We start from the raw sequence: 23,334 nt of genomic DNA, 5'->3' as shown, positions 1-23,334 counted from the left end.
ATTCTGGAATGTGGAGGGGCTTAAGTGTAAAATGGGCACAAAGGATTTCTTAGATTTTCTGAGTGGCCATGATATTGTGGGGATTGCGGAGAGCTGGGCGGGAAGCGAGGTTTTTGAAATTAAAGGGTTTGTCAGCTTTTGGAAAGAAAGAAGAAGAATCGCAAGATTCGGTAGGAATCCGGGGGGACTAGTAATCTATACAAGGGAGGGAATGAGCAGAAAGGTGATTGAGATAAGGACGGGCATGAAGGAGGTAATATGGGTAGGAGTGAGAGGGCACAATGGCGTGCAGGTCCAGATATGTATGGGCTTTGTGTATAATGCGCCCCAAAGCTCAAGGTGGTTTAATCCCAATTTTACAACCGAGTTGGAGGAGGACTTGAAGATGTTGAGGGACCGGTTCGTGGAGACGGAATTTTTAATAGTGGGGGACATGAACAGTCGGGTGGGGACAAAGCAGATAAACCTGCCACACACGTGGGGCTGCTTTAATGAGGTGGACAAGGGCTATGAAAATCTGTTTTGCGGTAGATCGAGTAAAGACCGAATGTGTAATGAGGAAGGAAGGAAGCTCGTCGATTTCTGTGAAAGGAACCTTCTAGAAATGCTGAATGGAAAATACGGCGAGGACACGGAGGGGGAGTTTACTTATGTCAGCCAGCTGGGGAAGAGTGTCATAGACTATGCTCTGTTGTCGGAGGGGTTGGTGGGGGAAGTGGTGGATTTCAGAGTAGGGACGGAAATTCTTAGTAGTCATATGCCGTTAACCATAATAATTAGGCGCGAAGAAGAGGGAGAGGTAGTTAAGGACACAGAGGTCGCAGGGCCGAAGCGAAAGATAGTTAGATACAAATGGAAGGAAAGCTGGAAAGATTACTTCATGGAGGCTTTGAGGGATAATAGGAGTGTTTTATGCATGCATGAAATACAGGTCATGGCTCAGGAGGGGGAGGTTAATAAGATGGTAGATATGTTGTACTCCATGGTGAAGAGAGCGGGGATCAAAATGGGGTGGACAGGGGTTAAGCATAGAGGGGGAAGTCATTGGTTCGACGAGGAGTGCAGGGAAAACAAACGACTAGCCAGATGGGCCTTGAGAGAGTTTAAGGCGAGAAACGACGAAGCGAGTAGAGCAAGGTATTGGGAAGCTAGAAAAATGTACGAGGAGATAATGAAGGAAAAGAAGCGGGTTTGGCAAGAGAAGGAGTCTGAAAGAATAAACGATTTGGTAAGGCATAAAGAGATAAAGAAAGTATGGGAGTCCATAAGGGACATAGTGGCGAAAAAAGTTTTTAGGAATGAGGTAAATCCAACTGCGTGGGTGAACCACTTCCATGATCTGTTCGCTAGGGCAGCTGAAGGGCGATTGGTTTACCCAACGCAATTGCTGGGCTCCCAATACATAGAGGAACTGGATAGGGACTTTACGGCAGAAGAAATTAGGCAAAGTATATCAAAAATGAAAAATGGGAAAGCCACTGGCGTCGATGGGATACCAGTCGAGATGTGGAAAATGTTTTGCACCGTGGAAGGAGGAACTGAAACTTTAACAACTTTGTTTAATAAAATTAAGAAGGGGAAAGATTTCCCAGCAGAGTGGGGAGTTGCAGTTATCAGTCCAATTTACAAAGGGAAGGGTAAGAAGAATGAGCCTAATAGTTACAGAGGCATTTCGCTTCTGACGGTGATAAGCAAGATATTTTCTAGCGCCTTGGCTGGTAGGCTGAGAGACTGGCTAGTAGGTAATAAGATCCTGTCAAGGTACCAAGCGGGATTCGTAAAAGGGAAAAGAACCACAGATAATATCTTTATTATCAAAACCGCAATTGACAGGTATCTAAGCGTTAAAAGAGGCCGTATATACTGGTGTTTGGTGGACCTGGAAAAAGCCTTTGACGCGATTGATAGGAAGGCCTTATGGTTTAAAATGAGACGGAAGGGAGTGAGTGGAGGAATGGTTGAATGTATCAAGAGAATGTATGAGGGAACCAAATTTTGTGTGAAGTGTGGAGAAAACGAAGTGACGGACCTGGTTGAACAAAGTAGAGGTGTTAGGCAAGGGTGCAGTCTGAGCCCCTATTTGTTTAACATTTTTATTGATGATGTTATCGACTATATCCAGGAAGGAAACATACACGCGCCTGTGATAGGGGATGAATCAATTCCGGGGTTGTTGTTTGCGGATGATTTAGCATTTGGGTCGTTTACGGTGAACGGCTTGCAGAAGGGAATCAACCAAGTGGCGAAGTACTGCAAGGAATGGAACTTGAAATGCAACTTGGAGAAGACGAAAGTGTTGGTATGCAAGAGGGGAGGGAAATTGAGAAAGGATGAGAGGTGGTTTATGAATGGCAAAATAATAGAAACAGTGAAGGAAATATGCTACCTGGGTGTGACCCTGGAAAGCACAGGAGGGTGGGCTAAACAAAAGGCTAAAGTAGTGGCGAAAGGGAAGCAGGCCTTAGTGGCGATAGATAAGTGCTTAGCCAGAATGCCACATATGAGGATAAATATTTTAGAAAATGTATACGAGATGGTATGTGAATCGAGAATGATGTATGGGGCGGAAATATGGGGATTAGAGGAGGGATGGAAAGAAGTTGATGTAATCCACGGGAGATTTTGTAAGAAGGTCCTAGGGATACCAAGGGTCGGAGCAAATGGGGTAGCCGAAGTGGAACTGGGGAGAGACAGCAGGAGGAGCAAGGTTTTAGGGTTGGTCACAAAATTTTGGTTAAGGATTTTGCAAATGGACAGGGATGATTTAGTAAGGAGATGCTACGACTGGCAGGTACTGAACTTGAAAATTGGGGGATGGGCTAAGGGGGTAAAAGAGGAATTAGATAAATTAGGGTTGGGGTATATTTGGCAGGATCCGCAAGGAAGAAGTGTGGGCAGGACGTGGGAAATTTTAAAGGAAAGGTGCAACGCCATAGAAAGACAGAACGTTTTTGCTAAAATTAGAGAAAAGAGATCTCTGGCGTTGTACGGGGAGATGAAATCAGGGTGGGGTAAACAGGGCTACATTGGTTGCTGTACGAGGGTGGAGAGAGAGGGATGGGCATGGTTCAGAGCGGGTATTTGGAAGCTGAGAGGGATGAGGGGGGGCATGGATGGGAAAATATGCCCTTTATGTGGGGCGACAGAAAGCGAGATTCACATACTATTAAAGTGTACGGAAACCGGGAGGTGGAGGGAACAGCTCCTGAGGAACAAGTGGTTCACCGTTGGCGAAGAGTTGGCCTTCAAGAAAATTTTAAGCACTACGAATGACACGGAGGTCAGGGATGTAGGGAAATTTCTGTACAAAGTAAGATGTAAAAGACAGGTCAAAATTAGGAATTTAGAACTGCCACTGAGATAGAAGGCACGAGAACAATAAGAAAGAGTTATGTAAATAGTATTAGGGATTAAGGAATAGTCATGTAGAGTAGCATTAGTGAATAGTTGTAGTAAGCAGTAGTGCTAATAGTGCTACGTATGTAAGGACTGTGGCCGTGAAAACCTGGTGTTAGGCGGCCACAGATCTCTGTATATAGTCTAAACCAAATATATTATATTATATTAAAAAAAAAAAAAAAAAAAATATGCCTTTGAAACATTGACTTTCGGATAACTTTCAAAAATTAAAAGTTCTCTATCCTGCAAACCCTTGGAATTACAATGACGTCACTTTGAAATGAAGATGACATATCTGTTACCTTAAACTGACATCAGTTTTGACCTTCAGGTTCCTACAGATCGGGAGATATATGCCTTTGAAAAATTAACTTTCGAATAAATTTCAAAAATTAAAAGTTCTCTATCCTGCAAACACTTGGATTAACATTGACGTGACTCTGACGTGACGATGATATATACGTAACCTCAAACTGTCATGAGTTGCGTCTCTCAGTTTCGTAGATATCGGGAGATATATGCCTTTGAAAAAGTGAGTTTCGTATACCCCTGAAAAATTAAAAGTTCTCTATCCTGCAAACACTTGGACTTACATTGACGTGACTCTGATATGACGATGACATTTACGTTACCTGAAACTGACATGATTGTTGTCTCTCAGTTTCCTACATATCGGGAGATATATGCCTTTGAAAAATTGACTTCCGAATAACCTTCACAAATTAAAAGTTCTCTATCCTGCAAACCGTTGTACTTACATTGAAGTGACTTTGACATGACGATGACATATATGATACCTCAAACTGATATAAGTTTTCTCTCTGAGTTTCCTGCAGATCGGCAGATATATGCCTTTGAAAAATTGACTTTCGAATGCCCTTCAAAAATTAAAAGTTCTCAATCCTGCAAACCCTTGGACTTATATTGACGTGACTTTTACATGACGATGACATATATGTTCCCTCAAACTGACATGAGATTTGTCTCTCAGATTCCTACAGATCGGGAGATATTTGCCTCTTCAAGAATTGACTTTCGAATAATCTCGAAAAATTAAAATGTCTCTATCCTCCAAACCCTTGGACATATATTGACGTGACTCTGACATGAAGTTGACATATACGTTCCCTTAAAGTGACATTAGTTTTTTCGCTGAGATTCCTACAGATCGGGAGATATTTGCATTTTCAAAAATTGACTTTAGAATAATCTCGAAACATTAAGATGTTTGTATCCTCCAAACCTTTCGACTTACATTGACGAGACTCTGACATGAAGTTGACATATACGTTCCCTCAAAGTGACATAAGTTTTGTCTCTCAGATTCCTACAGATCGGGAGATATTTGCCTTTTCAATAATTGACTTTCGAATAATCTCGAAAAATTAAAATGCCTCTACCCTCCAAACCCTTGGACATACATTGTCGTGACTCTGACATGACGTTGACATATACGTTCCCTCAAAGTGACATAAGTTTTGTCTCTCGGATTGCTACAGATCGGGAGATATTTGCCTTTTCAAAAATTGACTTTCGAATAATCTCGAAAAATTTAAATGTCTGTATCCTCCAAACCCTTGGACATACATTGACGTGACTCTGACATGAAGTTGACATATACGTTCCCTCAAAGTGACATAGGATTTGTCTCTCAGAATCCTACAGATCGGGAGTTATTTGCCTTTTCAAAAAATGACTTTCGAATAATTTCGTAAAATTACTATGTCTCTATCCTCTAAACCCTTGGACATACATTGACGTGACCCTGACATGACGATGACATATATGTTCCCTCAAAGTGACATAAGTTTTCTTTCTGAGATTCCTACAGATCGGAAGATATTTACCTTTTCAAAAATTGACTTTCGTATAATCTCGAAAAATTAAAATGTCTCTATCCTTCAAACCCTTAGACATACATTGACGTGACTCTGACATAAAGTTGACATATACGTTCCCTCAAAGTGACATAAGTTTTGTCTCTCAGATTCCTACAGATCGGGAGATATTTGCCTTTTCAAAAATTGACTTTCGAAAAATCTCGCAAAATTAAAATGTCTCTATCCTCCAAACCCTTGGACATACATTGACGTGACTCTGACTTGACTCTGACATATACATTCCCTCAAAGTACATAAGTTTTGTCTCAGATTCCTACAGATCGGGAGATATTTGCCTTTTCAAAAATTGACTTTCGAATAATCTCGAAAAATTAAAATGTCTCTATCCTCCAAACCCATGGACATACATTGACAAGACTCTTACATGACGATGACATATACCTTCCCACAAAGTGACATCAGTTTTGTCTCTCAGATTCCTACAGATCGGGAGATATTTGCCTCTTCAATAATTGACTTTGGAATAATCTCGAAAAATTAAAATGTCTCTATCATCCAAACCCTTAGACATATTTTGACGTGACTCTGACATGAAGTTGACATAAACGTTCCCTTAAAGTGATATAAGTTTTGTTGCTGAGATTCCTACAGATCGGGATATATTTGCCTTTTCAAAAATTGACTTTCGAATAATCTCGAAAAATTAAAATGTCTCTATCCTCCAAACCCTTGGACATACATTGACGTGACTCTGACTTGACGTTGACATATACGTTCCCTTAAAGTGACTTAAGTTTTATCTCTCAGATTATTACAGATCGGGAGATATTTGCCTTTTCAAAAATCGACTTTCGAATAATCTCGAAAAATTAAAATGTCTCTATCCTCTAAACCCTTGGACATACATTCACGTGACCCCGACATGACGATGACATATATGTTCCCTCAAAGTGACATAAGTTTTGTTTCTGAGATTCCTACAGATCGGAAGATATTTACCTCTTCACAAATTGGCTTTCGAATAATCTCCAAGCATTTAGATGTCTCTATCCTCCAAACCCTTCGACTTACATTGACGTGACTCTGACTTGACTCTGACATATACGTTCCCTTAAAGTCACATAAGTTTTGTCTCTCAGATTCCTACAGATCGGGAGATATTTGCCTTTTCAAAAATCGACTTTCGAATAATCTCGAAAAATTAAAATGTCTCTATCCTTCAAACCCTTAGACATACATTGACGTGACTCTGAGATGAAGTTGTCATATACGTTCCCTCAACGTGACATAAGTTTTGTCTCTCAGATTCCTACAGATCGGGAGATATTTGCTTTTCAAAAATTGACTTTCGAATAATCTCTAAAAATTTAAATGTCTCTATCCTCCAAACCCTTGGACACACATTGACGTGACTCTGACATGAAGTTGACATACACGTTCCCTCAAAGTGACATAAGGTTTGTCTCTTAGATTCCTACAGATCGGGAGATATTTGCCTTCACAAAAATTGACTTTCGAATAACCTCGAAAAATCAAGATGTCTCTATCCTCCAAACCCTTTGACATACATTTAAGTGTCTCTGACATGAAGTTGACATATACCTTCCCTCAAAGTGACATAAGTTTTGTCTATCAGATTCCTACAGATCGGGAGATATTTGCTTTTTCAAAAATTGACTTTCGAATAATCTCGAAAAATTAAAATGTCTCTATCATCCAAACCCTTGGACATACTTTGACGTGACTCTGACTTGACTGTGACATATACATTCCCTCAAAGAAACATAAGTTTTGTCTTTCAGATTCCTACAGATCGAGAGATATTTGCCTTTTCAAAAATTGACGTTCGTATAATCTCGAAAAATTAAAATGCCTCTATCCTCCAAACCCTTGGACATACATTTACGTGACTCTGACATTGAAGTTGACATATACGTTCCTTCAAAGCGACATCAGTTATGTCTCTCAGATTCCTAGAGATCGGGAGATATTTGCTTTTTCAAAAATTGAATTTCGAATAATCTCGAAAAATTGAAATGTCTCTATCCTCCAAACCCTTCGACATACATTGACGTGACTCTGACATGAAGTTGACATATACGTTCCCTCAAAGTGACATAGGATTTGTCTCTCAGAATCCTACAGATCGGGAGATATTTGTTTTTTCAAAAAATGACTTTCGAATAATCTCGTAAAATTACTATGTCTCTATCCTCTAAACCCTTGGACATACATTGACGTGACCCTGACATGACGATGACATATATGTTCCCTCAAAGTGACATAAGTTTTGTTTCTAAGATTCCTACAGATCGGAAGATATTTGCCTTTTCTTAAATTGACTTTCGAATAATCTCGAAAAATTAAAATGTCTCTATCCTTCAAACCCTTAGACATACATTGACGTGACTCTGACATGAAGTTGACATATACGTTCCCTCAAAGTGACATAACTTTTGTCTCTCAGATTCCTACAGATCGGGAGATATTTGCCTTTTCAAAAATTGACTTTCGAATAATCTCGAAAAATTAAACCCTTGGACATACATTGACGTGACTCTGCCTTGATGTTGACATATACGTTCCCTCAAAGTGACATAAGTTTTGTCTCAGATTCCTACAGATCGGGAAATATTTGCCTTTTCAAAAATTGACTTTCGAATAATCTCGAAAAATTAAAATGTCTCTATCCTCCAAACCCTTGGACATACATTGACGTGACTCTGATTTGACTCTGACATATACATTTCCTCATAGTGACATAAGCTTTGTCTTTCAGATTCCTACAGATCGATAGATATTTGCCTTTTCAAAAATTGACTTTCGAATAATCTCGAAAAATTAAAATGTCTCTATCCTGCAAACCCTTGGACATACATTGACGTGACTCTGACAGGAAGTTGACATATACGTTCCCTCAAAGTGACATAAGCTTTGTCTTTCAGATTCCTACTGATCGGGAGATATTTGCCTTTTAAAAATTGACTTTCGAATAATCTCGAAAAATTTAAATGTCTCTATCCTCCAAACCCTTGGACATACATTGACGTGACTCTGACAGGAATTTGACATATAAGTTCCCTCAAAGTGATATAAGTTTTGTAATTCAGATTCCTACAGATCGGGAGATATTTGCCTTTTAAAAATTGACTTTCGAATAATCTCGAAAAATTCAAATGTCTCTATCCTCCAAACCCTTGGACATACATTGACGAGAATCTGACATGAAGTTGACATATACGTTCCCTCAAAGTGGCATAAGTTTTGTCTCAGATTCCTTCAGATCGGGAGATATTTGCCTTTTAAAAATTGACTTTAGAATAATCTCGAAAAATTCAAATGTCTCTATCCTCCAAACCCTTGGACATACATTGACGTGACTCTGACAGGAAGTTGACATATACGTTCCCTCAAAGTGACATAAGCTTTGTCTTTCAGATTCCTACTGATCGGGAGATATTTGCCTTTAAAAATTGAATTTCGAATATTCTCGAAAAATTAAAATGTCTCTATCCTCCAAACCCTTGGACATACATTGACGAGAATCTGACATGAAGTTGACATATACGTTCCCTCAAAGTGGCATAAGTTTTGTCTCAGATTCCTACAGATCGGGAGATATTTGCCTTTTAAAAATTGACTTTCGAATAATCTCGAAAAATTCAAATGTCTCTATCCTCCAAACCCTTTTACATACATTGACGTGACTCTGACATGAAGTTTACATATGCGTTCCCTAAAAAGTGACATAAGTTTTGTTTCTAAGATTCCTACAGATCGGAAGATATTTGCCTTTTCATAAATTGACTTTCGAATAATCTCGAAAAATTAAAATGTCTCTATCCTTCAAACCCTTAGACATACATTGACGTGACTCTGACATGAAGTTGACATATACGTTCCCTCAAAGTGACATAACTTTTGTCTCTCAGATTCCTACAGATCGGGAGATATTTGCCTTTTCAAAAATTGACTTTCGAATAATCTCGAAAAATTAAACCCTTGGACATACATTGACGTGACTCTGCCTTGACGTTGACATATACGTTCCCTCAAAGTGACATAAGTTTTGTCTCAGATTCCTACAGATCGGGAAATATTTGCCTTTTCAAAAATTGACTTTCGAATAATCTCGAAAAATTAAAATGTCTCTATCCTCCAAACCCTTGGACATACATTGACGTGACTCTGATTTGACTCTGACATATACATTTCCTCATAGTGACATAAGCTTTGTCTTTCAGATTCCTACAGATCGATAGATATTTGCCTTTTCAAAAATTGACTTTCGAATAATCTCGAAAAATTAAAATGTCTCTATCCTGCAAACCCTTGGACATACATTGACGTGACTCTGACAGGAAGTTGACATATACGTTCCCTCAAAGTGACATAAGCTTTGTCTTTCAGATTCCTACTGATCGGGAGATATTTGCCTTTTAAAAATTGACTTTCGAATAATCTCGAAAAATTTAAATGTCTCTATCCTCCAAACCCTTGGACATACATTGACGTGACTCTGACAGGAATTTGACATATAAGTTCCCTCAAAGTGATATAAGTTTTGTAATTCAGATTCCTACAGATCGGGAGATATTTGCCTTTTAAAAATTGACTTTCGAATAATCTCGAAAAATTCAAATGTCTCTATCCTCCAAACCCTTGGACATACATTGACGAGAATCTGACATGAAGTTGACATATACGTTCCCTCAAAGTGGCATAAGTTTTGTCTCAGATTCCTTCAGATCGGGAGATATTTGCCTTTTAAAAATTGACTTTCGAATAATCTCGAAAAATTCAAATGTCTCTATCCTCCAAACCCTTGGACATACATTGACGTGACTCTGACAGGAAGTTGACATATACGTTACCTCAAAGTGACATAAGCTTTGTCTTTCAGATTCCTACTGATCGGGAGATATTTGCCTTTAAAAATTGAATTTCGAATATTCTCGAAAAATTAAAATGTCTCTATCCTCCAAACCCTTGGACATACATTGACGAGAATCTGACATGAAGTTGACATATACGTTCCCTCAAAGTGGCATAAGTTTTGTCTCAGATTCCTACAGATCGGGAGATATTTGCCTTTTAAAAATTGACTTTCGAATAATCTCGAAAAATTCAAATGTCTCTATCCTCCAAACCCTTTTACATACATTGACGTGACTCTGACATGAAGTTTACATATGCGTTCCCTAAAAAGTGACATAAGTTTTGTTTCTAAGATTCCTACAGATCGGAAGATATTTGCCTTTTCATAAATTGACTTTCGAATAATCTCGAAAAATTAAAATGTCTCTATCCTTCAAACCCTTAGACATACATTGACGTGACTCTGACATGAAGTTGACATATACGTTCCCTCAAAGTGACATAACTTTTGTCTCTCAGATTCCTACAGATCGGGAGATATTTGCCTTTTCAAAAATTGACTTTCGAATAATCTCGAAAAATTAAACCCTTGGACATACATTGACGTGACTCTGCCTTGACGTTGACATATACGTTCCCTCAAAGTGACATAAGTTTTGTCTCAGATTCCTACAGATCGGGAAATATTTGCCTTTTCAAAAATTGACTTTCGAATAATCTCGAAAAATTAAAATGTCTCTATCCTCCAAACCCTTGGACATACATTGACGTGACTCTGATTTGACTCTGACATATACATTTCCTCAAAGTGACATAAGCTTTGTCTTTCAGATTCCTACAGATCGATAGATATTTGCCTTTTCAAAAATTGACTTTCGAATAATCTCGAAAAATTAAAATGTCTCTATCTTCCAAACCCTTGGACATACATTGGCGTGACTCTGACAGGAAGTTGACATATACGTTCCCTCAAAGTGACATAAGCTTTGTCTTTCAGATTCCTACTGATCGGGAGATATTTGCCTTTTAAAAATTGACTTTCGAATAATCTCGAAAAATTTAAATGTCTCTATCCTCCAAACCCTTGGACATACATTGACGTGACTCTGACAGGAATTTGACATATACGTTCCCTCAAAGTGACATAAGCTTTGTCTTTCAGATTCCTACTGATCGGGAGATATTTGCCTTTTAAAAATTGAATTTCGAATAATCTCGAAAAATTAAAATGTCTCTATCCTCCAAACCCTTGGACATACATTGACGAGAATCTGACATGAAGTTGACATATACGTTCCCTCAAAGTGGCATAAGTTTTGTCTCAGATTCCTACAGATCGGGAGATATTTGCCTTTTAAAAATTGACTTTCGAATAATCTCGAAAAATTCAAATGTCTCTATTCTCCAAACCCTTTTACATACATTGACGTGACTCTGACATGAAGTTTACATATGCGTTCCCTAAAAAGTGACATATGGGTTGTCTCTCAGATTCCTACAGATCGGGAGATATTTGCCTTTTCAAAAATTGACTTTAGAATAATCTCGAAACATTAAGATATTTGTATCCTCCAAAACTTTCGACTTACATTGACGAGACTCTGACATGAAGTTGACATATACGTTCCCTCAAAGTGACATAAGTTTTGTCTCTCAGATTCCTACAGATCGGGAGATATTTGCCTTTTCAAAAATTGACTTTCGAATAATCTCGAAAAATTAAAATGCCTCTATCCTCCAAACCCTTGGACATACATTGACGTGACTCTGACATGACGTTGACATATACGTTCCCTCAAAGTGACATAAGGTTTGTCTCTCGGATTGCTACAGATCGAGAGATATTTGCCTTTTCAAAAATTGACTTTCGAAAAATTTAAATGTCTCTATCCTCCAAACCCTTGGACATACATTGACGTGTCTCTGACATGAAGTTGACATATACGTTCCCTCAAAGTGACATAGGATTTGTCTCTCAGAATCCTACAGATCGGGAGATATTTGCCTTTTCAAAAATTGACTTTCGAATAATTTCGTAAAATTACTGTCTCTATCCTCTAAACCCTTGGACATACATTGACGTGACCCTGACATGACGATGACATATATGTTCCCTCAAAGTGACATAAGTTTTCTTTCTGAGATTCCTACAGATCGGAAGATATTTACCTTTTCAAAAATTGACTTTCGAATAATCACGAAAAATTAAAATGTCTCTATCCTTCAAACCCTTAGACATACATTAACGTGACTCTGACATAAAGTTGACATATACGTTCCCTCAAAGTGACATAAGTTTTGTCTCTCAGATTCCTACAGATCGGGAGATATTTGCCTTTTCAAAAATTGACTTTCGAAAAATATCGAAAAATTAAAATGTCTCTATCCTCCAAACCCTTGGACATACATTGACGTGACTCTGACTTGACTCTGACATATACATTTCCTCAAAGTACATAAGTTTTGTCTCAGATTCCTACAGATCGGGAGATATTTGCCTTTTCAAAAATTGACTTTCGAATAATCTCGAAAAATTAAAATGTCTCTATCCTCCAAACCCATGGACATACATTGACAAGACTCTTACATGACGATGACATATACCTTCCCACAAAGTGACATCAGTTTTGTCTCTCAGATTCCTACAGATCGGGAGATATTTGCCTCTTCAATAATTGACTTTGGAATAATCTCGAAAAATTTAAATGTCTCTATCCTCCAAACCCTTAGACATATATTGACGTGACTCTGACATGAAGTTCACATAAACGTTCCCTTAAAGTGATATAAGTTTTGTTGCTGAGATTCCTACAGATCGGGAGATATTTGCCTTTTCAAAAATTGACTTTCGAATAATCTCGAAAAATTAAAATGTCTCTATCCTCCAAACCCTTGGACATACATTGACGTGACTCTGACTTGACGTTGACATATACGTTCCTTCAAAGTGACATAAGTTTTGTCTCAGATTCCTACAGATCGGGAGATATTTGCCTTTTAAAAAATCGACTTTCGAATAATCTCGAAAAATTAAAATATCTCTATCCTCCAAACACTTGGACATACATTGACGTGACGCTGACATGAAGTTGACATTTACGTTCCCTCAAAGTGACATAGGATTTGTCTCTCAGAATCCTATAGATCGGGAGATATTTGCCTTTTCAAAAATTGACTTTCGAATAATCTCGTAAAATTTCTGTCTCTATCGTCTAAACCCTTGGACATACATTGACGTGACCCTGACATGACGATGACATATATGTTCCCTCAACGTGACATAAGTTTTGTTTCTGAGATTCCTACAGATCGGAAGATATTTACCTCTTCAAAAATTGACTTTCAAATAATCTCGAAAAATTAAAATGTCTCTATCCTTCAAACCCTTAGACATACATTGACGTGACTCTGACATAAAGTTGACATATACGTTCACTCAAAGTGACATAAGTTTTGTCTCAGATTCCTACAGATCGGGAATTATTTGCCTTTTCAAATATTGACTTTCGGAAAATCTCGAAAAATTAAAATGTCTCTATCCTCCAAAACCTTGGACATACATTGACGTGACTGTGACTTGACTCCGACATATACATTCCCTCAAAGTACATACGTTTTGTCTCAGATTCCTACAGATCGGGAGATATTTGCCTTTTCAAAAATTGACTTTCGAATAATCTCGAAAAATTAAGATGTCTCTATCATCTAAACCCTTGGACATACATTGACAAGACTCTGACATGACGATGACATATGCGTTCCCACAAAGTGACATCAGTTTTGTCTCTCAGATTCCTACAGATCGGGAGATATTTGCCTCTTCAAGAATTGACTTTCGAATAATCTCGAAAAATTAAAATGTCTCTATCCTCCAAACCCTTGGACATATATTGACGTGACTCTGACATGAAGTTGACATATACGTTCCCTTAAAGTGATATAAGTTTTGTCGCTGAGATTCTTACAGATCGGGAGATATTTGCATTTTCAGAAATTGACTTTCGAATAATCTCCAAGCATTTAGATGTCTCTATCCTCCAAACCCTTGGACATATATTGACGTGACTCTGACATGAAGTTGACATATACGATCCCTTAAAGTGATATAAGTTTTGTTGCTGAGATTCCGTCAGATCGGGAGATATTTGCATTTTCAAAAATTGACTTTCGAATAATCTCCAAACATTGAGATGTCTCTATCCTCCAAACCCTTCGACTTACATTGACGAGACTCTGACATGAAGTTGACATATACGTTCCCTTAAAGTGACTTAAGTTTTATCTCTCAGATTATTACAGATCGGGAGATATTTGCCTTTTCAAAAATCGACTTTCGAATAATCTCGAAAAATTAAAATGTCTCTATCCTCTAAACCCTTGGACATACATTGACGTGACCCTGACATGACGATGACATATACGTTCCCTCAAAGTGACATAAGTTTTGTCTCTCAGATTCCTACAAATCGGGAGATATTTGCCTTTTCAAAAATTGACTTTCTAATAATCTCGAAAAATTAAAATGTCTCTATCCTCCAAACCCTTTTACATACATTGACGTGACTCTGACATGAAGTTTACATATGCGTTCCCTAAAAAGTGACACAAGGGTTGTCTCTCAGATTCCTACAGATCGGGAGATATTTGCCTTTTCAAAAATTGACTTTGGAATAATCTCGAAAAAATTAATATGTCTCTATCCTCCAAACCCTTGGACATACATTGACAAGACCTTGACATGACGATGACATATATGTTCCCTCAAAGAGACATAAGTTTTGTCTCGGAGATTCCTACAGATCGGGAGATATTTGCCTTTTCAAAAATTGACTTTCGAGTAACCTCGAAAAATTTAAATGTTTCTATCCTCCAAACCCTTGGGCACACATTGACGTGACTCTGACATGAAGTTGACATACACGTTCCCTCAAAGTGACATAAGGTTCATCTCTCAGATTCCTACAGATCGGGAGATATTTGCCTTTTCAAAAATTGTCTTTCGAATAATCTCGATAAATTAAAATGTCTCTATCCTCCAAACCGTTGGACATACATTGACGTGACTCTGACATGAAATTGACATATACGTTCCCTCAAAGTGACATAGGATTTGTCTCTCAGAATCCTACAGATCGGGAGATATTTGCCTTTTCAAAAATTGACTTTCGAATAATCTCGTAAAATTACTATGTCTCTATCCTCTAAACCCTTGGACATACATTGACGTGACCCTGACATGACGATGACATATATGTTCCCTCAAAGTGACATAAGTTTTGTTTCTGAGATTCCTACAGATCGGAAGGTATTTGCCTTTTCAAAAATTGACTTTCGAATAATATCGAAAAATTAAAATGTCTCTATCCTTCAAACCCTTAGACATACATTGACGTGACTCTGACATGAAGTTGACATATACGTTCCCTCAAAGTGACATAAGTTTTGTCTCTCAGATTCCTACAGATCGGGAGATATTTGCCTTTTCAAAAATTGACTTTCGAATAATCTCGAAAAATTCAAATGTCTCTATCCTCCAAACCCTTGGACATACATTGACGTGACTCTGACAGGAATTTGACATATAAGTTCCCTCAAAGTGATATAAGTTTTGTAATTCAGATTCCTACAGATCGGGAGATATTTGCCTTTTAAAAATTGACTTTCGAATAATCTCGAAAAATTTAAATGTCTCTATCCTCCAAACCCTTGGACATACATTGACGTGACTCTGACAGGAATTTGACATATAAGTTCCCTCAAAGCGATATAAGTTTTGTAATTCAGATTCCTACAGATCGGGAGATATTTGCCTTTTAAAAATTGACTTTCGAATAATCTCGAAAAATTCAAATGTCTCTATCCTCCAAACCCTTGGACATACATTGACGTGACTCTGACAGGAAGTTGACATATACGTTCCCTCAAAGTGACATAAGCTTTGTCTTTCAGATTCCTACTGATCGGGAGATATTTGCCTTTTAAAAATTGACTTTCGAATAATCTCGAAAAATTCAAATGTCTCTATCCTCCAAACCCTTTTACATACATTGACGTGACTCTGACATGAAGTTTACATATGCGTTCCCTAAAATGTGACATAAGGGTTGTCTCTCAGATTCCTACAGATCGGGAGATATTTGCCTTTTCAAAAGTTGACTTTGGAATAATCTCGAAAAAATTAATTTGTCTCTATCCTCCAAACCCTTGGACATACATTGACGTGACCTTGACATGACGATGACATATATGTTCCCTCAAAGAGACATAAGTTTTGTCTCTGAGATTCCTACAGATCGGGAGATATTTGCCTTTTCAAAAATTGACTTTCGAGTAACCTCGAAAAATTTAAATGCTTCTATCCTCCAAACACTTGGGCACACATTGACGTGACTCTGACATGAAGTTGACATACACGTTCCTTCAAAGTGACATAAGGTTTATCTCTCAGATTCCTACAGATCGGGAGATATTTGCCTTATCAAAAATTGTCTTTCGAATAATCTCGATAAATTAAAATGTCTCTATCCTCGAAACCGTTGGACATACATTGACGTGACTCTGACATGAAGTTGACATATACGTTCCCTCAAAGTGACATAAGTTTTGTATCAGATTGCTACAGATCGGGAAATATTTGCCTTTACAAATATTGACTTTCGAATAATCTCGAAAAATTAAAATGTCTTTATCCTTTAAACCCTTGGACATACATTGACGTGACTCTGACAGGAAGTTGACATATACGTTCCCTCAAAGTGACATAACTTTTCTCTCAGATTCCTACAGATCGGGAAATATTTGCCTTTTCAAGGATTGACTTTCGAATAATATCGAAAAATTAAAATGTCTCTATCCTCCAAACCCTTGGACATACATTTACGTGACTCTGACATGAAGTTGACATATACGTTACCTCAAAGTGACATAAGTTTTGTCCCTCAGATTCTTACATATCGGGAGAAATTTGCCTTTTAAAAATTTCAGTTTCGAATAATCTCGAAAAATTTAAATGTCTCTATCCTCCAAACCGTTGGACATACATTTAAGTGACTCTGACATGAAGTTGACATATACGTTCCCTCAAAGTGACATAAGTTTTGTCTCTTAGATTCCTACAGATCGGGAGATATTTGCCTTCACAAAAATTGACTTTCGAATAACCTCGAAAAATTAAGATGTCTCTATCCTCCAAACCCTTGGACATACATTTACGTGACTCTGACATGAAGTTGACATATACATTCCCTCAAAGTGACATAAGGTTTGTCTCTCAGATTCCTACAGATCGGGAGATATTTGCTTTTTCAAAAATTGACTTTCGAATAATCTCAAAAAATTAAAATGTCTCCATCCTCCAAACCCTTGGACATACATTGACGTGACTCTGACTTGACTCTGACATATACATTCCCTCAAAGTGACATAAGTTTTGTCTTTCAGATTCCTACAGATCGAGAGATATTTGCCTTTTCAAAAATTGACGTTCGAATAATCTCGAAAAATTAAAATGTCTCTATCCTCCAAACCCTTGGACATACATTTACGTGACTCTGACATTGTAGTTGACATATACGTTCCTTCAAAGCGACATAAGTTTTGTCTCTCAGATTATTACAGATCGGGAGATATTTGCCTTTTCAAAAATTGAATTTCGAATAATCTCGAAAAATTAAAATGTCTCTATCCTCCAAACCCTTGGACATACATTGACGTGACTCTGACATGACGATGACATATATGTTCCCTCAAAGTGACATAAGTTTTGTTTCTGAGATTCCTACAGATCGGAAGATATTTGCCTTTTCAAAAATTGACTTTCCAATAATCTCGATAAATTAAAATGTCTCTATCTTTCAAACCCTTAGACATACATTGACGTGACTGCGTCATGAAGTTGACATATACGTTCCCTCAAAGTGACATAAGTTTTGTCTCAGATTCCTACAGATCGAGAAATATTTGCCTCTTCAAAAATTGACTTTCGAATAATCTCGAAAATTTAAAATGTCTCTATCCTCCAAACCCTTGGACATACATTGACGTGACTCTGATTTGACTCTGACATATACATTTCCTCAAAGTGACATAAGCTTTGTCTTTCAGATTCCTACAGATCGAGAGATATTTGCCTTTTCAAAAATTGTCTTTCGAATAATCTCGAAAAATTAAAATGTCTCTATCCTCCAAACCGTTGGACATACATCGACGTGACTCTGACTGGAAGTTTACATATACGTACCCTCAATGTGACATAAGTTTTGTCTCTCACATTCCTACAGATCAGGAGATATTTGCCTTTTAATAATTGACTTTCGAATAATCTCGAAAAATTTAAATGTCTCTATCCTCCAAACCCTTGGACATACATTGACGTGACTCTGACAGGAATTTGACATATAAGTTCCCTCAATGTGATATAAGTTTTGTAATTCAGATTCCTACAGATCGGGAGATATTTGCCTTTTAAAAATTGACTTTCGAATAATCTCGAAAAATTCAAATGTCTCTATCCTCCAAACCCTTGGACATACATTGACGTGACTCTGACAGGAAGTTGACATATACGTTCCCTCAAAGTGACATAAGCTTTGTCTTTCAGATTAATACTGATCGGGAGATATTTGCCTTTTAAAAATTGAATTTCGAATAATCTCGAAAAATTAAAATGTCTCTATCCTCCAAACCCTTGGACATACATTGACGTGACTCTGACAGGAAGTTGACATATACGTTCCCTCAAAGTGACAAAAGCTTTGTCTTTCAGATTAATACTGATCGGGAGATATTTGCCTTTTAATAATTGAATTTCGAATAATCTCGAAAAATTAAAATGTCTCTATCCTCCAAACCCTTGGACATACATTGACGAGAATCTGACATGAAGTTGACATATACGTTCCCTCAAAGTGGCATAAGTTTTGTCTCATATTCCTACAGATCGGGAGATATTTGCCTTTTAAAAATTGACTTTCGAATAATCTCGAAAAATTCAAATGTCTCTATCCTCCAAACCCTTTTACATACATTGACGTGACTCTGACATGAAGTTTACATATGCGTTCCCTAAAAAGTGACATAAGGGTTGTCTCTCAGATTCCTACAGACCGGGAGATATTTGCCTTTTCAAAAATTGGCTTTGGAATAATCTCGAAAAAATTAATATGTCTCTATCATCCAAACCCTTGGACATACATTGACGTGACCTTGACATGACGATGACATATATGTTCCCTCAAAGAGACATAAGTTTTGTCTCGGAGATTCCTACAGATCGGGAGATATTTGCCTTTTCAAAAAATGTCTTTCGAGTAACCTCGAAAAATTTAAATGTTTCTATCCTCCAAACCCATGGGCACACATTGACGTGACTCTGACATGAAGTTGACATACACGTCCCTCAAAGTGACATAAGGTTTATCTCTCAGATTCCTACAGATCGGGAGATATTTGCCTTTTCAAAAATTGTCTTTCGAATAATCTCGATAAATTAAAATGTCTCTATCCTCGAAACCGTTGGACATACATTGACGTGACTCTGACATGACTATGACATATACGTTCCCTCAAAGTGACATAAGTTTTGTATCAGATTGCTACAGATCGGGAAATATTTGCCTTTACAAAAATTGACTTTCGAATAATCTCGAAAAATTAAAATGTCTTTATCCTTTAAACCCTTGGACATACATTGACGTGACTCTGACATGAAGTTGACATATACGTTCCCTCAAAGTGACATAACTTTTTCTCTCAGATTCCTACAGATCGGGATATATTTGCCTTTTCAAGAATTGACTTTCGAATAATATCGAAAAATTAAAATGTCTCTATCCTCCAAACCCTTGGACATTCATTGACGTGACTCTGACATGAAGTTGACATATACGTTCCCTCAAAGTGACATAACTTTTTCTCTCAGATTCCTACAGATCGGGATATATTTGCCTTTTCAAGAATTGACTTTCGAATAATATCTAAAAATTAAAATGTCTCTATCCTCCAAACCCTTGGACATTCATTGACGTGACTCTGACATGAAGTTGACATATACGTTCCCTCAAAGTGACATAACTTTTTCTCTCAGATTCCTACAGATCGGGATATATTTGCCTTTTCAAAATTGACTTTCGAATAATATCGAAACATTAAAATGTCTCTATCCTCCAAACCCTTGGACATACATTGACGTGACTCTGACATGACGATGACATATACGTTCCCTCAAAGTGACATTATTTATGTTTCTCAGATTCCTACAGATCGGGAGATATTTGCCTTTTCAGAAATTGACTTTCGAATAATCTCGAAAAATTAAAATGTCTCTATCCTCCAAACCCTTGGACATACATTGTATAGCCGCTCAGTAATAAGAGCTTCGCTCCTTGGTAATCACTTGACTCTTTTCAGGGGTGTTAACGGTATGTAACTCCCGACAACTAGAAGCTTCCTTTATCGCTGAATATAATACTTTATTTATACACAATTTAATTATTTAAGAATAATTGCAGATGTGCATATGATAATACTTGGCTTTAGCCACAAGACGATGATCTCAGAACTGTTGGGTTTGCGTGCGGCTGCCTCAAAAGTTTGTTGAAGTGTCCCCTCTCAACCTATTTAATGCGTAAGTTCCAGCAACATTATCTGCTGGGTCACAATGAATCATAAAGTCTAACTGACTTTCTACACATTTATGCCATAAATGTTGAAGTATGACACTTGAGACTACAACCAATTCACACCAGTTTATTGCCCTGGTGTAGAAACACAAGACTCCTGGGAACCGAAGGTCCTCGGACGTCTTTGTCTTAAACAGTTAGGTATATGCCATGATCTAGAAGTCAACATGCCAGTATTACCCTCCAAACACAACAACAAGTTAGAATTTTGAAACGAAAAGTAAAAAGAAATTCAGCCTAATAAAATAATAAAAGAACTAAATGGTAGGTTCAAATTACCTCAGCAGAAGATGTAATTTGGACCGTTACAACCTCCCCATGTATAATTTTGGTCACTTTCTATCAGAAATGTCCGAGATTATATCTTCTTGCCGCTAGAGCTTCATCTCAATTACACCATATTACATGAAAAAAACCAAAAAAATAAAACACATTACAAAATATAACTACTTGATACATACACAAAATGAAATGAACACTTAACAATTATAGTAGTCATACATATATAAATCCTTTAGGTTACTTGACCTTCACATAGTTGTCTTGATCATTACAACATAACAGTTATCCGTTCACTAAACAATTTCTTAAGCGTTAATTATGAGTTACTTCTAATAATAATATATTACTGGTAGGATTTGACAACAATATTCAATTGTTCTGCTCTTACAATGCACTTATATTGGTATAATTTTGAATATTAAACTCCATACTACAGCTGTTACAATAGTTAAATGATTATTGAGCCCAAATTTATTACAAACAGTGACTACTGATTTCCAAGAAATTTAGTCAACCGCGTGCATTCAAATCAGTCAGTGCTGATTTTCTCCAAATCTGGCTTCAATGAATGTTTATTGAATTGTCCTCTGACTTTCCCATTATTCCCTGAGATTTCATACACCGAAGGTGGAATGATTCTCGTTATCACGTACGGGCCTTCGTACGGACGAATGAACTTGCCCGTAACACCTTGTGCAGCGTTTGAAACAGGTTGACAACGCACAAGCACTTTATCTGACAGCTGAGGATTCCACTTTGCGATTCCCATTTTCCTCTTTTTCTTTCTTTCCAGTGCCTTTGCTTTCATTTTAACGTATGACCGGAGAACCTTAATTTCCAAACTTTCCGCTGGTGGCTTCTGATCTGGGGATTTAACAAAAATTTTCTCGAACATGTCCGGCTTCGGCTCGTCAAACATTAGTTCCACTGGTGTGTAACCTGTCGTCCCACTTACGGATGAATTTAACCAATTCTCGATAAGAGGAATTAATTCAGGCCATTTTCTCTGAGTGATATTACAATATATCCTGCAATATTTAGCTAATTCTCTCATTATTCTCTCTGTGGGGTTGCTCTGAGGATAGCTAATTGGAGAATATCTGACGGAAATGTTTATGTTGGAAAGGGCTTTCTTCCACGATGGTGAGGTAAAGTGGGTGCCATGGTCGGAAAGGATTGATTTAGGCTGGACTACTTGACGGAAATAATGAGTCAACTTATTCAAACAAGCTCTCGTAGTCGCTGATTTAATCGGATAAAGTTTCACGTGTTTCGAAAATACATCCAGACATACCAGAATGTACTTCACTCCTCCACGTCCTGTAGGCAGAGCGCCGTACAGGTCCAAAGACATTAGCTCACCAGGTTTAGATGGCATATGTGACCTAGATTCTACCTCGTAACTCCTGTTAGGATGTTTTACGCGCTGACAGATGTCGCAGTGTGCGACGTATTTGCGAACCTTTCGGCCTAAATCTCTCAGGTAAAAAGTATGAGCTATTTGTGCAATGCATCGATCAGTACCATGATGACCCGATGAAGTATGTACAAAGTTGATCACACGATCTTCCAGGCTGCTAGGAAGAACGGGCCTCCAATACGGGTAGTTTATACCTTTTTGGTATAGGACTTCATTTCTTAGCATGTACTTGTCCAAATAGGTTGCCGCCCCCGAAGCTAGTCTCTCTCTGGCCTTAACTACGTACGGGTCCCTGGCTTGGTGATGCGCTAGATTCTTTAATTCCCCCTTTAACTTGGTATCGATATTCAAGTTTATGGCTGCTACTAACATGCCTCGTGGCTTTCCCATTCCCTTGATCTCTTCTTCAGTTAAGCCCACAGGATTTCTACTCATAACATCTGCAAGGACGTTGTCTGACCCCTTTACATGTACGATGTCAATGTCATATTCTTGAATTTCTAAAACCCAACGTGTAATTCGGTTGGAGGTCAAAGCACATTTCTTCAGGAACGATAAAGCCTTATTATCTGAACACAAAGTAACCATTTGCCCAAAAACATAAAGTCTGAATTTTCTGAGTGCATATACCACGGCTAACAATTCCTGCTCACACGTAGTGAACCTCATCTCAGTGGATGACAACACCCTTGAAGCTGTAGAAACAATGTTGGTAACCCCCGCTTCGTCTGTCCGCATCAGAACTGCGCTAATGCTAAACTTGCACGCGTCAGTGTATACGGCGTAGGGTAGGTCATTATTGGGATGTACTAAATGTATTGTATGTGCAAACCTC

The 23,334-nt window shown here is 37.8% G+C and overlaps 1 protein-coding gene across 1 annotated transcript; it reads left to right on the top strand.

Annotated features, from left to right (window-relative positions):
* The first annotated feature begins 31 nt into the window (after nt 1–31).
* Nucleotides 32–20,715, top strand: LOC147871065 (uncharacterized). Its single transcript, XM_087341319.1, has 2 exons — nt 32–2,715; nt 20,655–20,715. The coding sequence occupies exons 1-2, from the start codon at nt 32–34 to the stop codon at nt 20,713–20,715; spliced, it is 2,745 nt and encodes a 914-aa protein (XP_087197445.1).
* Nucleotides 20,716–23,334: the final 2,619 nt, after the last annotated feature.

Source organism: Zootermopsis nevadensis, unplaced genomic scaffold (genome assembly GCF_977971745.1).
Source record: "Zootermopsis nevadensis isolate Lab colony 2312 unplaced genomic scaffold, Znev_1.0 Znev_ptg000068l, whole genome shotgun sequence".
Taxonomy (NCBI): Eukaryota; Metazoa; Arthropoda; class Insecta; order Blattodea; family Termopsidae; genus Zootermopsis; species Zootermopsis nevadensis.
The sequence above is the reverse complement of the archived record's forward strand: the minus strand, read 5'-3'. Positions and strand labels throughout refer to the sequence as shown.

Excerpts from the sequence above, each read along its gene's own strand:
- LOC147871065 (XM_087341319.1), top strand. The coding sequence starts at position 32 with ATGGGCACAAAGGATTTCTTAGATTTTCTGAGTGGCCATGATATTGTG. Across the intron at positions 2,716-20,654 it reads AGGAGGAGCAAGGTTTTAGG|CCACAAGACGATGATCTCAG; the intron begins GTTGGTCACAAA and ends ACTTGGCTTTAG.